At 39.0% G+C, this 16,336-nt stretch overlaps 1 protein-coding gene and 1 long non-coding RNA gene across 2 annotated transcripts; one reads left to right on the top strand and one right to left on the bottom strand.

Moving 5' to 3' along the window:
* Nucleotides 1-4,808: 4,808 nt before the first annotated feature.
* KRT82 (keratin 82) lies at nucleotides 4,809-15,891 on the bottom strand. Its single transcript, XM_074267455.1, has 9 exons — nucleotides 15,487-15,891; nucleotides 12,265-12,473; nucleotides 10,637-10,697; nucleotides 9,609-9,704; nucleotides 8,773-8,937; nucleotides 7,448-7,573; nucleotides 6,296-6,516; nucleotides 6,015-6,046; nucleotides 4,809-5,053 (listed from the first exon to the last, which is right to left on the bottom strand). Exons 1-9 carry the CDS (start codon nucleotides 15,889-15,891, stop codon nucleotides 4,809-4,811), a joined length of 1,560 nt encoding a protein of 519 aa, XP_074123556.1.
* Nucleotides 11,182-15,670, top strand: LOC141542841 (uncharacterized). The gene is made up of 3 exons (XR_012482260.1): nucleotides 11,182-11,441; nucleotides 12,277-12,368; nucleotides 15,553-15,670. It is a non-coding gene; the product is annotated as an uncharacterized LOC141542841 (long non-coding RNA).
* Nucleotides 15,892-16,336: the final 445 nt, after the last annotated feature.

Here is a 16,336-nt window from a genome sequence, read left to right as displayed (position 1 = left end):
ATTCATTCCTAACTTAAAGTATCATAGACTCAGTAGGTCTCCCAGGAAGGAGGCAAATATGATCCCTGATTTATTTCTTCTGGCTTTCTCCTGGCAACTTTTCACCCTTCTGTGTATGATTAGTGGCCAGAAGCACAGAAAAAGAAGCATTGCTTAGAATGTTCTCTTCTCTTCATATCCACCTCCTGGCTTCCCCAACTTCCTTCAAGACAATTAAATCCCCACCTTTTGCAAGATGTCTTTCCAACTGTTTGTATCTTCCTTTTGAAATCATCTCCAATTTACTTTGTAGTTCTTGTATATACTTTTCTTTCCTGTTATTTTCTCCATTAAAATATGAGCTTCGTGAAATCAGAGGTCATGATTTTTTGTCATTATTGTTTTGGTTCTTAGCCATTTTTTGTATCCCCAGGATTTAGTGCACTGCCTGGTACATAGTAATGTAATGCAATACCAGAGAAACTAAGGCAAGATAGAGGTTAGAAACAGAACAATTCAAGGAACTGAGGCAGGACCATTAGGGAAACTGAGGTAGGACACTTCAGGGAAACTGAGGCAGGACAATAAAAAGGAATTGTGACACAACAATAAATATGCATTGATTTGACTTGACCCAATATATGTTTTATAGGCACGGAGTTGTTTTATGTTATTTCCTCCATTAGAACTGGGTTCTTGAGGTTAAGGACTATGCTTTTGCTATTCTTTTCATCCTCAGGAATTAGCTCAATGCCTGGTATATAGTAGATGCTTAATAAATATTTGTTGACTTGATACTGTATAATATTGTTATACACAGTTTTCTTTTATTGTCCTGACTCAGTTTCTCTAATTATCCTGACCCAGTCCTGCCTTGGTTTTCCTGCTTCTCAGGTGCACAAAACTTCCCCTCCCTCTTTATCAGAATACTTGATAGAACATCAGAAAGCCTCTCCCCATCCCAAGCTATTAGAATATCAGATACTGCCTCTCCCCATGTCCAGAGTGCCTCCCCCTGATTATGTCATCTCATCTCCAGTGGCTCACCCCACCCAGTCAGAGTCCCATTCCTGCTCTCAGTACCCTGACTCTGTGCCTGCCTCAGTCTACCCTCTGCGTCTGAGCCACGTGTATATATGTCATTGAGAACTCTGATTATTTGCTGGATTCTTGGAGATGATAGTCTCATTCAGCCCTGGGACCAAATATGGATCCATTGGTTCCAGCATATCTCTCCATTTAATAAATTATTAAATACTCTCTAATATCTATCTTGCTCAGTTTCTCTGGCATTACAATATCTCATATCTACAGAATTGTTTGTATGTTGTCTCCCCCATTAGGATGGGGGGGGGACAAGGCTTTTTTTTTTTTTTTTGTATCTTCTGCATTCAGCACAATGCCAGGAACATAGTGAGAGCTTCATAAATGCTTGCTGATTGCTTCCAGAATGCAAACTTGGCATTATCATTCCATATCCATGCTCCCCAATTAGACAATCATTGAATATTATTTGTTGCTCTTGTGACTCTGATTAGGTGGATGCTAATTAGGATAAGCTGCCTGGTGATATGAAGTCATTTAGCCATGACATAAGGGAAAGAGCTCTGAAGGTGGAGCTTGAACACCCAAATTTCTATTAGCACTGTTTGTTATTAGCTGTGCAAATTTAAGCATTTTGCTTCAGTTCTCTGGGCCTCTGTTTCCTTACTTAATCAACAAGAGGATTAGATTAGGTGACTTTTACAATCCCTTCCAATTCTGTGATCTTCTAAGGCATACAGGGATCATAGGAATTTGGATTTAGCACTGGAAGGGTCCTTAGAGGTTATAAAGCCCTTTGTATCTCAGATGGAGAGACAGAAGCAAGTGGTTTGCCCAAAGTCACACAGTTGGGGAGTATCCAAGGTGGGATTGGAATCCAAGTTTTCTTGATTCTAAATCCAATGCTCGACCTTCTAGGATAGGTCAGGTCACTGTAGAGGAATTGCTATAGATTCAGGGCTCCCATCCCTCAGTGCTCTCTTCTAGAAGGAGCCCCTATTGTGTGCTAAGCTCTTTATGAATATTATCTCATTTGATCCTCACAATAACTCCAAGAGTTATTATCTCCATTTTGCCATAGACAACAAACAAAGTGGCTTGCTCAGGATCAGCAAGAGCAGTAAATACCTAAGGCTGCCTTTGAAGTGAGATATTTCTGACTCCAGGCTCAGGTCTCAATCCACCACATCACCTAGCTGCCTAGGTATTTACAACAGAGAAGTCTCTGAGAGGAACTAGACCTGGGCTCTCTTGGACAATCTACCTTCTCCATTTCCTTCTCCCATGATGAACACTTTAATCCCATAAAGAAGAAATGGTGATGAGAAGTAAGAAGAAAGGGCTGAAGAGCCAAGGGCTGGACAGTTCCCAGGCAAGGCCATGTCACACACTTGGGGGTTCTGCCTTCATAAAGTTTTTCCCCACACAGATGAAGTAGATGAAATATCAGCCCATAGAAGTTTGCATGGCACATGCCCATGGATTGCAAGCAACTGAGGTATTATTTAAACATTTTATATAAGTTCTGCATAGATCTATAAATATTGCCCATGCAGGATGATTGATCAGGTGATCCCTTTTATACTCTCAGTTCACTTGATGAAATTAAGTGGATCTTTGTTAGAAAGAGTTGATCCTGAACTCTTATCCTGTCATCTTTCTGACAAAATCAATGCTCCACTTCATTTATTCAGTTCTTTTATTGTGTCCAACTCTTTTGTGTGACCTCATTTGTGGTTTTCTCAGCAAAGATACTGGAATGAGTTCCCACGTCCTTATCTAGATCATTTTTTTTAACAGATGAAGCAAAGTGAGGCAAACAAGGTCAAATGGCTTGCCCACAGGATCACACAGTCAGTCAGTAAGTATCTAAGGCCAGATTTGAATCCAGGAAGATGAGTCTTCTTGATTCTGCTTTATCTCTATCCACTGCCACATCACTCTTTAGGAGATTTATATATCACTAATTATCCCTCATCCATCTTTAAAAATACTTCTTCATTCACCAAAACAAAAAGTTTCCCCCTTACATTATTTTCAGAATGAATGACCTTGATCCCTGGATCCTTTGATCAAGAGTTCATTTCATGACTTATCTGTGTCTTAGGTCAGAGTACCTTTGCCCCAGAGTTTGTGCTCCAGAGACCTGGTGATGTAGCCAATTACTGGAGGCAGAGTTCTTGCTCCAGACCTCCCTCGAGGGCTCATGGGAACATATTCTAGTCTGCTGGGGACATTCTGTTGCAGGAGGGATGGGCACAGGCAGAGATGAAGTAGGAAGAAAGAATGGAAAGAAGATTTAGTGTAATGCCCTTGGATATGCTATTCTGTAGATTATCCACTTTGTCACCACAGAAACTATTTGTTAGATGCTGATCAGGCTTTTCCTAGCTTTTCCTGCCTACTTCAATCATCCCCTTACCATTAGTCAGTGTGTACCCAAAGACTATACATATAGGAATAACAGAAGTAATTGCTCTAAATCTTCAGCAAAGTCAACAACATCATGTAGAGTCAATTCTCAGTTTTATAAGCCAACAGTGGGGGGAAAACATTCCTAAAGCCTTTTTTTATAACCCAGTGCTTCTCCTAAATCCCCATTCCTTATTTTGACTTAACTTGATACCAATGAGTTCACTTTCTTTGGGCCAGTTGAAAGATAAGGAGCCATTTAGTTACAATAGGATGGAGAGGGGGCAAGACTAAATAGTTGTATGGATAAAGAACTGAGCAAAATACATACTACATTTTTTAGTGAAATGATCTTGTTTTGTGATAAAATTGGAGAGGCTATCTGCTATTTTTATACCATCCTTTGTTTAACCAGTTGTCTAGTTAGTGTCAGCTCTTTGAAGGTTGTCTGTGCATTAATGTTCTTCAGATCTCATCAACCCTCTCTTTTCACCCTTATCCCTACAACAATATCTAGCACAATACAGATAAATAAATACACAGCATTATATGGAGAATCAGAAGTTTTTGCTACAAAGAAGAGTAATTTCAAATGAAAACACACTATTGTGCCACCAAAAATATGTTATGAAAGGGTTGGTTTCAGAGAAACTTGTGAAAATTGGTATCAACTGATATAGAATGAAGGGAGAAAAAGCAGGAGAACAACTTGTTCAATTGCAATTATATAGGTGGGGGCAAAGTGGATGGAGTACTGGGACTGAAATAAAAAAGACCTCTCTTTGTGAATTCAAATATGGCCACTAGCTGTGTGAATCTGGACAAGTCACTTAACTCTTCTCAGTTTCTTCATCTATAAAATGAACTGGAGAAGGAAATGGCAAAGCACCCCAGGATCTTTGCCAAGAAAATCTCAAAGAGGGTCATGAAGCATCATATGTAATTGAGCAACAACAATCACATTGTTTAAAAAAAATTGGCTTTGAAAGACTAAGGAACTCTTATCAAAGAAATGACCAACTGTGACTCCAGAAAATCAATGAGAAGTATGCTACCCACTTCCTGATTCAGAGAAAATGGACTTAAGAATGAAATGTATTTTGGACAGATCTAGTGTTGGAAATAGGTTTTGTTTGACTAGCAGCATATTTGTTAAGAGAATTTTCTTTTTCTTTTGTGGTGTTGGTGGTGATGGTGCAAAAGAGGGAAAAATGCTTGTTGATTGAAAAAAAAAGACACATTTACAATTAAAAAATGCAACACACAAGGGCAATGCAGAAAGATGTTTTGGAGCTTGTAATTATGCTGGAAGCTGATTGGGAATCCAGGGCCGAGAAGACCGAGGAGTTTCCTAGCCAGATCACAGTATGTTATCATTTATGGCTAGAAGAGCCACCAGACACCAGCTTGATGCTTGAGTTCCGCCCACTCCCACAACTGAACCCACCCTGAGGGGCACAGGGAACATAGAGCTCACCAGTGCCCACCACAATGCTACTCCCCATGGGGCCTGAGCTGCAGCCCCCACTGCTCCGAATGCCGCTTGAGCCCCCAGGGCAGAACTCTGTTCTCACCATGCAGGGTTCATACAGGATGGCACCTTTAGAACTGCTGACAGCTGTGAGGAAGAAAAAGAATAGAAAATATTTATCCAGAACATCAAGTAGTTCTAGTAACCTCCAAAGTTAAATTAAAATGCTTTAGTTAGAGCTACAGTTTTTTTCTTCCACAATCTACATTCCTCTGACTTGTAATGGTCCTCTAGTCAAGTATACTTGCTCCCATTCATCACCCATACCTTTTTTTCCTACCCCCTAAGTTTTGAAAAGATCATTTTCCCCAGCCTGGAGCAGTCTCCCTCCATCTCTATCTAGCCCTGATTCTCCTCTCCTTCCCAACATTCCTTCACATTCCTCTCCAACAAATTAGATCCATTGGCACTGCACTCCCAAATCTCTTCTCATCCCACCATCACTGAAGAAAAGAGTTCTGACAAATGCACTCCTAGCCCTAACCTTCTCAATGTCTCTGCCTGTTGCTGCCTGTATCCCATCTCCTTTGGCGGGGTGGGTAAACTTAAAGGCAAAGGCAATGTTTTCTCTTCCTTCAGCATCTCCTCTGAAAATTCAGAAAGTAACTCCATCCAAAGGAGTGCTAGAACATGGGGCTATTTTAAAATGTATATATATATATATATATATATATATATATATATATATATATATATATATATATATATAATATATATATAAATAATAGATAAAATATATAATATATTGAAAAATATATTATCTAAAATTAAAATATTAAAAATATAAAATATATTTAACATATATAAGTAATATATAAAATATATATGGATCACATTTGATTCTTCCTATTTTCTGCAATTGGGGTTAAGTGACATGCAGAAGGTCACACAGCTACTAGCTGTTTTAAGTTTTAAGTGTCTGAAGCTGAATTTGAATTCAGGCACTCCTAACTTCAGGACTGGTGCTCTTGGCCAGAGCTTCTTGGACTCCAGCCAATACTTCACTTCCACAAGATCTCATAACTACTTAGGACACTTGACTACTTACATATATTCACGGGTCCAACGCCTTCACATAGCCTGGGAATAAGGAAGAGTAGGAAGGATGAAAAGACAATCAAGTATCACAATGAAAGAAGATGAAGACGATAAAAAACATGTCACCATCTCATATCTATGTTCCCTTCAGATTCAAAGGATAACACAAAAAAATCTATAATAGACTGCCATTGAAAATGGCTAAAATGATAGATGGAAGGAAGGAAAGCCCAAAAGAGAAACCCTGGAAAATCTACAGCTGGGTCTTTAACTGCTAATCCCTCTGCTCACCTGTGCTCCTCTCCTTCTAACAGCCTCCTGTAGGTGGCAATCTCAATATCCAGCCCCAACTTGGAGTTCATCACCTGTTGGTACTCTTTCAGCAGACATGCCATGTCCTGTTTGGCCTTTTGCAGAGCCTCCTCCAGCCCTGCCAGCTTGCACTTGGCATCATTAAGGGCAGCCTCACCCTGCTGCTCAGCTTCAGTTATGGCACCTTCAAGTTTGCAGCGCTACAACAGGACACAGAGATGCACTATTGGAGGTTGCTAACATCACCAGCAAAAATGGATAGGGTTTCCTGGATCCTAGAGAGAGCCTGGCAGCCACACCTGGCTTCATTGAGGACTTTTAGACCTACTTCTCACTAAACTACTCCAAGAGCAGAAACCTTAACATGCTCCCTTTTTAGAAGTGCTAAATACTGCTTTGGAGGAAATGGAACATGCCTAGAGGTTGGTCTTCATTGGCTTGTAAGAATGAAGTTCATTTCATTTCACAACTTGTTGGAAAATCCCTACCAAGCCTATAATCATAAGATCAAAGAATCTTAGCATTGAAAGAAAACCTAGAGGCCGTCTATTCTACTCCATCATCCTCCCATTCAATGTAACAATCTCATTTATAGCAACCTTAACCAATAATCATCCAGACTGTTTGAATATTTCTAATAATAGGGAACTCACTTTCATGGCAGTGCATCCCATTTTTTTAGCCAATTCTTTTTTATGTTGATCTAAAAATCTGCCTCCTTGCAAATTTTGCTTCTTAGTTCTAGTTCTACCTTCTGGAACAACCCAGAATAAGTTTTTTACTTTCTCTGTGATAATCCTTCTGGTATTCCTATAGACTCTTGGCCTAGATTTCAAAAGAATGGAGTCAGAATATAGACTAATAATTCAAAATAGAACTGCAGCCAGAGGTATATTAGAGCCAGCCCCAAATAGATCAAATTTTGTTAAGTTTTCATTATGGTGTGAATATTTTTACTTTGGACATCAGCAAACACTACAAATTGTACTGTGATTTGTTGTTTTATTGTCTAGACTTAAGAAAGTTTAAGATTAACTTATACATTTATTTTTCATGGAGAGCTGGTTAGAGAGCACTTTCCTACTTACAATATAAATGGTTTAGAGTCATGGTGTCTCCCCAGAGCCTCACCTGAGCTTTAGCATTCTCAATTTCTTGCTGTAGTCTTTGGATTAGTCGATTCATTTCCAGGATCTCATTCTTGCTGTTCCGTAGGTTTTCACAATGGTTTCCAGCTGTCAATCTTAGTTCTTCATACTGCCAGAGTATAGAAGAAGTCAGACTCTCTAGGGCCCTAAATTGGGCTAATTCCAGTAGTATTATCTTCCATCTCTAGCATCCTTCTCTCTAAGTATTTGTATATTCAGTGGTTGCCCCAACTCTACTCCATTTATGGAAACCTGTCTTCTTTCTGTCTTTCACCTCAAATCATTTAATCATTTCTTTTAAAAAACAAAAACTCTACAATTCTTCCTTTAATTTCTTGACATTTAAAAATATCTTTGTTTTCTGGGTCTAATTTTTGAATCATACTTTAATAGGAAGCAGTTTTCTAAATTCACATTAACTAACTTGAAATTCAGGCCACTCTAAATTTCCTGAATTTAACGGAAGCACAGAAGATATGATGGCACAGTAGCATAGATGATATCAAATAATCCTAAAGGCAATATCTCTCTGATTCTGAAACTCAGTGCTTTCCTCTCGGATAATTATTTACTTTTTTAAAAAGTATTTTTGAATGATTTACTTTTTAATTTTGTTTAACTGAGGAGAGAATGAGCACAGAAATGTTTGTATCCCATAAATACATCCTGACAAAGTGCAGCCTAAAGGAATAGGGAGGACCCAAATTGGAATGAAACTTAGACTAGAATGAGCCACAGAATGGGTAACTGAGATGACTTTTAAGACATTTCTCAATGTCTAAACCTCCCCCTCCAATATGCTATAGGCCTCTCTGTAAATGTTTATCTCACCTCCTACCCTCTTGGCATCTAATTACCTGATTGCACAAATTGGTAGCCATATTAATCATTATTTCTGCTTGGCCATTAGTAACCATCCTATTCTTCCAGTCTCTCCCACGCCCAGTAAGTAGCCCACTAGCAAAAGCCAAATAGCATCACTATCATTGTCAAGTGGTATTTATTGAGAGCAATTTAGAAGCGGAAACTGGACCAGACCAATGAGTCTCAAGGTAAATAAAGCTTGGGCATCCATTGCTCCCTGATAATGGGCTAGTCTGTTGAGCCAGTCTTCCTCCCACATGTCTCTCTTGGACTCAGTCCTCTAACAGCCAAAACCAACATTGTCTGGGATTTACAGAGCACCCGGTCACTTCATGGGGACCTTGACACCTTATCAACAAGCCTTATATTGTTGTTAGGGAAAGTTTGCCCTCTGTTCTGTTTCCTTTCTCCCAAAAAAGACAGAGGAACCCCTGGCTATCTCACCCGGCATTGGTACCACGCTTCAGCCTCAGCCTTGCTCCGGCTGGCAATGTCATCATATTGAGCCTTAATCTCGCCAATGATGCCTTCCACATCCAGGTTACGGCTGTTGTCCATCTTCACAATGACTGAGGTTTCAGAGATCTGAGACTGGAGCAAGCAGATCTCCTGACAAATGAGAGAGAATTGTTAAGTTAATGAGGTCTTCATGAAAGGGAATTGGGAGAAAGGAAGAGAATGAACTTTGGATACTATACTGGAAAAAAACAACTGTTCCCTCAAATGTTTCAATGACTATATTTTTGTTGTCTTCTCAATTATCCTCTTATTGATTTATCTTCTCTATTCTTCATAAATAAGCATCAACTTTGCTTACATTTAAATAGCAAAACAAAAACAAAAGAAAACAAAAAACAACCCATAAGCCCAGACCCTCAAAGATCCTCTCACCTCTGGTTGAAACTAATATTGAGACTGAGAGAAAGACTCAGGAAGATTTTTTTTTTTCTAAGAGACTTATTGCCCAATATCCATTGGTTCCAATATCAATAAGATAAAAATTTTAGAACTCCATGCATGGAAATGTCTTCACTGGCTAGAGCAAGGGTTCTTAACCTTCTTGTGTGTATCATGGAACCCTTTGACAAACTGGTATTTCTAAGGACCCCTTCTCAAAATCATATTTTAAAATACACAAAATATATAGATTTACAAAGGAAATCAAAAGTTAGTGACATGCCTTTTCCCTATACAAGTTCATAGATCTCCTGAAATTTCTCTATGGCAAACTCTTGAATTAGATGATAAAATCATAATCAGCATAGTATGGGCTTATTTACCTCCTCATATAAGTTTCTCAGAAAATTGATCTCCTGAACCAGGGCTTCAACATTCGTCTCCAAGTCAGCTTTAATCAGAAAGGCTGTATCTACGTCCTGAAGGAAGATAAGACATGTGAAATCCTAAAGCAAGATCACTCCCAAGAATTGCTGAGTGTCTTCAAAGCCTCTCAAAACTGAAGCCCCTCCTTCACTAATCAGAGCATTTTTTTTTAAATACTGTTAAGCAGAGGGAAGAAAGAGCCCTGTGGTTCCTTTGTTTAGTAGCTAGAGGAATGATGGGAATAATATAAATGGAGGATGAAGAATCATTATCATTAGGGGTTCCATATATCACAGCTTGTTGGCATTAGGGAAGGATACATACCCTGATTAGAAAAAGCTTTGGCAGGAGAGGGATTTGTGTTTGTTTTGTTTCTAAGGGACACTTATACTATAGTTCCCTAAAAGTTTGATTACTCTGACCTAATTGGAACTTCCTTGCTTGAAGTGTCTCTGCATTGTTGAAAATGTATTCAGATACTTTTTATGTCTACATGCCAACCTTCAATTATCTGAGTATCTCAGACAAAATGGGTTTGGGGTGGAGGAAGGGCTTTTAATTGACCCTAACATTAACTCAATCGTTAGCCTTACTTTGTAGGTGGCTTAAAAACTGCTTTTACCTTAACAAAATGAGGAAGTAAAGAATCGGAAAACCTTAATACTTTAGGAAAGTTGTTTGAATTATTTATCAAACTGTAAATTCTTCATTGCTTCTCTCCATCATCCATCAGAGTGCTCCAAACATAGTAGCTGCCTAACACATATTTTCAATTTAAAGGAATTGTGTGAATGCATACTGCCCAGCCCCTTCTTCATTGTTGAATACTCACAGGAAGCAAAGGAGCATTTGTTCAACAACTAACCTTTGCTTTTGGGTGGTAGGAAAGGAGAGAAGCAATGATATTATTACTGGGTACTATCCAGGGTCCTGGTATTCTGGGGAAATCTACCTGAAGGGTTCTAGGAAATTTTCTATGCCCCACCTTTTTCAAGGCTACAAATTCATTCTCAGCACAGGGCCGCAGGGATAGTTCTTCCTCATATCTGAAAGAGAAGGGAAAGAAAATTGTTTTCTCCTGGTTTGTCCCATTTGAAAAAGATTTCTTAGGATTATGGAATTCAGAATGGAAAGAGTCATTGTGATTAATTCTATTTTTTTTTTTTTTTGCTTTATAGATGAAGAACCTGAAACTCAGAAAGATGAAATGATTCCTTTGATATCACTGAGATAGTACCAGCATGAAGACTCAAACACAATTCCAAATCTGATCCTCCTTCCTCCTGTTCTCTCTCTTCCTCCTTTTACATTCTCTTCCTCCCAAGTGTAACATCTTTTAGTTCTAGGCAGATGGATTTCTTGATACAAGAAATCCACTTCTAATCAATGGAAGACATTCCCTTAGTCCAGAGCCTGGAACATAGAATGGGTTTCATAAGTGTTTTTAGAATTGAATATCTTAAAGGGCATTCCATTTCCCTCTTGCCTGGAATGCTCTCCCTTGTGTCCTCTATATCTTAGAATCTTTAGCTTTCTTCATCACTCATCTCAGCATTTATTTCTTTATGGAACCAACACCCACCCTTCTATTAATATCCTGCTCACTCTTTCTTCCTTATATGAACTCTCATCTTAAGTCCTGGGCTGAGGAAGGTCTTTTCATTTTGTTCTTTCTATTGAAGAGTTGAGTGGTTGCTATTAAGGAGTAGAAATCTGTGAATGTAACCTCTGTGTTGAAATTCACTATATAATTCCTTATTCTTACCAGCTGCCTCTCTCTACACACAAAGGTGAGTTGAAGGGTGTCACTTACTGGACCCATGTAATAACAGGTATCATCATTGTTTTCATTTAATTGAAGATTACAGTTTACAAAATATGTGCGTCACAACAACTCAGTGGGTAGGAAACATTGCTCCCATTTTATAGACGAGGGGACTCAGGCTTTGAAAGGTTAAGGGATTTTCCAAGGTCAGTGCTATTTCTACTGGTCTTGTAGGAGATTTGAGACCTACTCACCTTCACCTGATTTATACTGGAATAGAAGGGTTGAATTTGACTTCCATGTGGCTCCAAAGATTAAAACAAGTTCCTATCAAAATCTTTTCTCTCCAAACTAGTCCATAGGATGAACAATTTTATACCCTTCTTTGGCTCTTCTTTCTGTTTTTAAGCTTAGTCTGTGAGTATCCTTTCACTTTCATCAGCCAACTAGCATAGTGGATAGAGTATTAGACTTGGAATTAGAGAGACCTGAGTTTGAATCCTGAATCAAATACTTCTCTAGGAAACTCAACAGCCCTCTCCTCATCTATAAAATGGATATAATAATAGTATCATAGTGCTACTGTGAAACTCATATGGGGTAATGGTGTTTCACAATTTTAAAATCATTTATTAGTAGTATAGTAGTATGAGTTCTCATAGGAGAGGGATTAGGTTTTTTTCTTACCCACTTTGCCCCTCTACTCCATACACAAAACAGGGCATTCCCTACACACAAAGGGTATTCAGGACTAACTAGACAGCTAAAGGATCTAGTTTGTAGTAAACATGGCATCCTTTCCATCTTTTTTTTTCCTTGCCTGGAATGAGTAAGGAAGGCAAACTCACTTTCTCTTGTAGCTTTCCAGCACATCCTGCAAACCATTGAGCTCTGCCTCCAGTCTCACCCGGTCACCTGCCACACAATCCAACTGCTTCTGCAAAGTGCTGATGTAGGTATCAAAGATGGGCTCAATGTTGCTTTTGCAACATTTCTGTTGCTGCAGAAAGTTCCACTTGGTCTCCAACAGTTTGTTCTGCTGTTCTAGGAAGCGCACCTATCAACCAAAAAGCCAGGATGTTCATCTGGGATCAGGGAGGCCCTGGAGCTTACAGTCTAGAAGGAGAGTCTATCAGCATAGATAACTATAATACACATGATTACTCAAAAAGAATAGTTATGATTATAACAATTTTCATGGGGGAATCTTCAAGCAGGTTTCTACTTCTGACCTCCTAATGTATCTTCAAACCAATGGAGGAGGATTTCAGAAGTATCTTCAACACTTATCCTGGATTAAGGGGCACCCAGAGAAGAAGTTTGGGTCAGATGAGTTCCTTCTGAGTCTTCTGGGCCACTATAGGCATCCTACATCCACAAGTATCAGTATAGATTAGGATGTTAGGGGTGTAGGGATTAGGGATCATTTAAGATAATTCCCTCATAAGAAAACATGGAAGTTACCAATGTCTGAAAGGATCTCCCTCCTTGTCTCATTCTTGTAGAAACCTGAACATCTTTAAAAGTGCAACCCAAAGCATGCACAACCTCCTATACCCAGATTTTCTCAATCCTTCTGTTCCCCACCCTCTTCTTTATTTCCATTGTTTATTAATGTCAAATTAAATAACTTGACCAACATTCAACTAAAGCAAAGAACCAGAACCCATATCTCAAACTTCCAGTCCAATGCTCTTCCTAATATAGCTTGCTTCTTTTCAGTGTAGTGAGGATGATGATAAAAGCTGATCTTTAGATAGTACTTTGAGTTTTGAATTTTGTTCTCACCCCGCTCTGGGCCAAGCATTATTATCTCCACCTTATAGATAAGTAGATAGTTAGATGAATAGATAGAACTAGCTAGCTAGATGGATAGATAATTTATTAAGCTCTTACTTACATGTCCAGGTACAGGGAGAATTAGACATTTTTTCTGGGATCAGAACCAATTTTTCTAAGAGTCTTTTTATGAAGCCATGATAGCTCCAGAAATATAGAGGCAATATGACTCAGGCTACAATTGTGGACTGAAAAGTGAGAAATCTGTCAAAATCTTGCCTCTTACAGCTGCTAGTTGTATGAGTTTCCCCATCTATAAAATTACATGGTTGGATTCAATGTTTTCAAAAGTCTCAGAAAGTTCAAAGACAAGAGGGAGAAGGAAAAGCAACATGGTAATCCACTGACTGGAATGTCATTTATTTGGCCAACTGAGAAAGAAAGAGCCATTTCTCTTGTCTATAGCATTTTATTAATTTATTCATTTATATATTCATTCATTTTTCAATATTTATCTCGTCTTGTCTCATTCTTGTAAAAACCCAAACATCTTTAAAAGCACAACCCAAAGCATGCACAACCTCCTATACCAGGTTTTCTCATTCCTTCTGTTCCCCATTCCCTTCTCTACTCCCATTGTTTATTATTTTCAAATTAAATAACCAACATTCAACTAAAGCAAAGTCAGAACCAGAACCAGAGCAATTATTATATATGTTCATGGCACTAATGTAAGTGCTTAAAAATGTCCGTTAGGAAAAAAAAATCTTCCCCAAATATGTGCAAATAATCATAAAAAGAGTTGATGATTACTTAAGTTTAGATCTAGTCATTTCACTTCCAAAAGAGTTGGAAATACTCATAGATTACCTAGTCTAATCCTATTTGCAATTCAAGTAACAGTTTCAGAGAGGATGTGATTTGCCCAAACTCACAGCAGTCAGTCAGTAAACAATTTTAAGTACCTACTACATGCTAAGTGCTAAGGATATAAGGAAAGGCAAAAAAACCAGTCTCTATCCTTGAAGAACTCACAATCTAAAGATGGTAACAATATACAAACAATTCTAGGCACAAGCTAGATACAGGATAAATAAGAAATAATTAAAAGAAGGAAGGCGCGAGAAGTGAGAGGAGTTGATAAAGGTTTCTTGTAGAAGGTAAGATTTTAGGTGGGACTTTGAAGTCCAGGAGACAGAGCTAAAAAGGGAGACCATTCCCTTAGAGGGAGAGGAAGGATTAATATTGTGTGAGAGTGAGAGTAGTGAAGGCAATTTTAGGCTAACATACCCAAATTACTCTTGTGAGCAGTACTGCATGGAAATTAAGGTTAGGCTGCAGACATTTAATACATTGGATTATTTGTGGGGATTTTCTTTTGCCAAATGGAAATAACAATTCCTGCCTGTCTCCTAGGATTGTGATACTCACATAAGAGATATTGTATATAAGTGTTTTGTCAATGAAAAATACAGGTATGACATAATATTATCACTATCACCTTTATCCAGCTGATTCCATATTCCTCCCCATCTCTTCCAGCCCCATGACATGAATAATGGAAAGACTGTAGTCTTGGTTTTTCAAGTCTTGGTTGGTCTACTGTCAATTTGTGTACATTTAGGACTAGAAAGAACTAAAAAGACAACTCAGTCCAAATCCATCATTTATAGACCTGCAAACTGTTTCAGAGGGGATGAGTAAACCAGAAATAAAGGAAATAGTAAATGACAATTAAATTCAACTGATATCTCCTATGGGAAATCTTTCTTGAACCCTTCCTTTTTCTCCTCCTTGAAATTTTGGAGGAGTATAGTTTGTATTTACTTACTTGTCTATAAGTTATCTCTCCTTCAATAGAATATAAACTTCCATTCTCTACTTTCTGTACATTTGTACATTTTATATATATCCTTATTTTTTAACTTGTTTCTACAACTTGACTGGCATGTAGTAGGCATTTAAGTGTCTTCTGAATGAAAAATGAGCCAGGTTGAACCTCGATCCTCTGATTTCAAACATTAGCATTTCTCTCACTGAACTACACATACTTTAATGGAAATACCCATGGAAAATGCTTGGCACATAGTACGTGCTCAGTATATTCTATCTGAAGCTCTGCCCTTATGAGTTGATAGAGTTGCGAGAAGAGCAACCATTGGTTATGTTTATCTGAGGATCAATCTGGATTTTTAGTCAGTCGGGCTTCCTCTTATGACCATAGCTAAGGTAGACCCTAATGAGGATTCCCCACCCATGATATATATCCAGCTCTGCCTCAATTTTCTCACCTTATTGATGAATGAAGCAAACCGATTATTGAGACATTTGATCTGTTCCTTCTCATTCCTCTTCAGTTGCTGCACACTAGGGTCTATATCCAGCTCCAGAGGGATTAGCAGGCTCTCATTGACCGTGACTGGGGTGATGCAGGGGGGAGGTCCACAGGCTGCCCCAACCCGGTAGCCAAAGCTGGGCAAGCTGCACCTGGAGGCAATTCGGGGCTTCCCACAGCCCACGTTGCACAGGCTTCTGGAGCCAAAGCAGCCCAGCCATCGGAGGGTGCCCGTGCCCCCTACCTTGTATGGCCCCTTATTCATGGGGGAATAAGTCACTGTTCGAGGGATAACAGCAGAACAGGAGCTGAAACTTCGGTTGCCACATCTGGAGCCCATCTGAAAGGAGCGGCAAGACATGGCAAGAGAGATACAAGTGACCAGATCTAAGGTAGGAACGGTGGAGACCAGATACCGGGTCAATTCTCAATCAAGTCACTATGGAGTTTTCCCCCCTTTTTATCTGACTGTGGGTTGGATCATTGGACTAGATTAAACCCTAAATAGCCATTAAATGACTTTTATGAGCTTGGGACATTGGTAACTGCTAAATCCCAAGCTAGATAATTAAGAATGGAGAGAAGAAGCCAATGGCCAGGCTGGATGAACTTCTTCCCTGTTTATGAGAGTGATGAGGGGAGCTGACTAGACAGGTGTGTTTGATGTGTGGATGCAAAGCCCCAAGGAAAGTGAGAGTTGCAGGCTTACCCCCAATTTATAGAAGGTGAAGAACTGGGAGACTAGCTCTTTACCTGGATGATTATATGCCTCAGCTCTCTGAGACCTCAGGGAAATTAAATATGCC

The sequence above is a fragment of the Sminthopsis crassicaudata genome, chromosome 5 (assembly GCF_048593235.1).
Source record: "Sminthopsis crassicaudata isolate SCR6 chromosome 5, ASM4859323v1, whole genome shotgun sequence".
NCBI classification, from domain to species: Eukaryota; Metazoa; Chordata; class Mammalia; order Dasyuromorphia; family Dasyuridae; genus Sminthopsis; species Sminthopsis crassicaudata.
Note: the sequence above shows the minus strand (reverse complement) of the source record. Positions and strands in the feature narration are given on the sequence as shown.

Coding starts and splice junctions, on each gene's coding strand:
- KRT82 (XM_074267455.1), bottom strand. CDS start 15,891: ATGTCTTGCCGCTCCTTTCAGATGGGCTCCAGATGTGGCAACCGAAGT. Junction 9,705..10,636: donor AATTTGTAGCCTTGAAAAAG/GTGGGGCATAGA, acceptor ATCTTCCTTCAG/GACGTAGATACAGCCTTTCT. Junction 6,047..6,295: donor TTAGAAGGAGAGGAGCACAG/GTGAGCAGAGGG, acceptor CCTTATTCCCAG/GCTATGTGAAGGCGTTGGAC.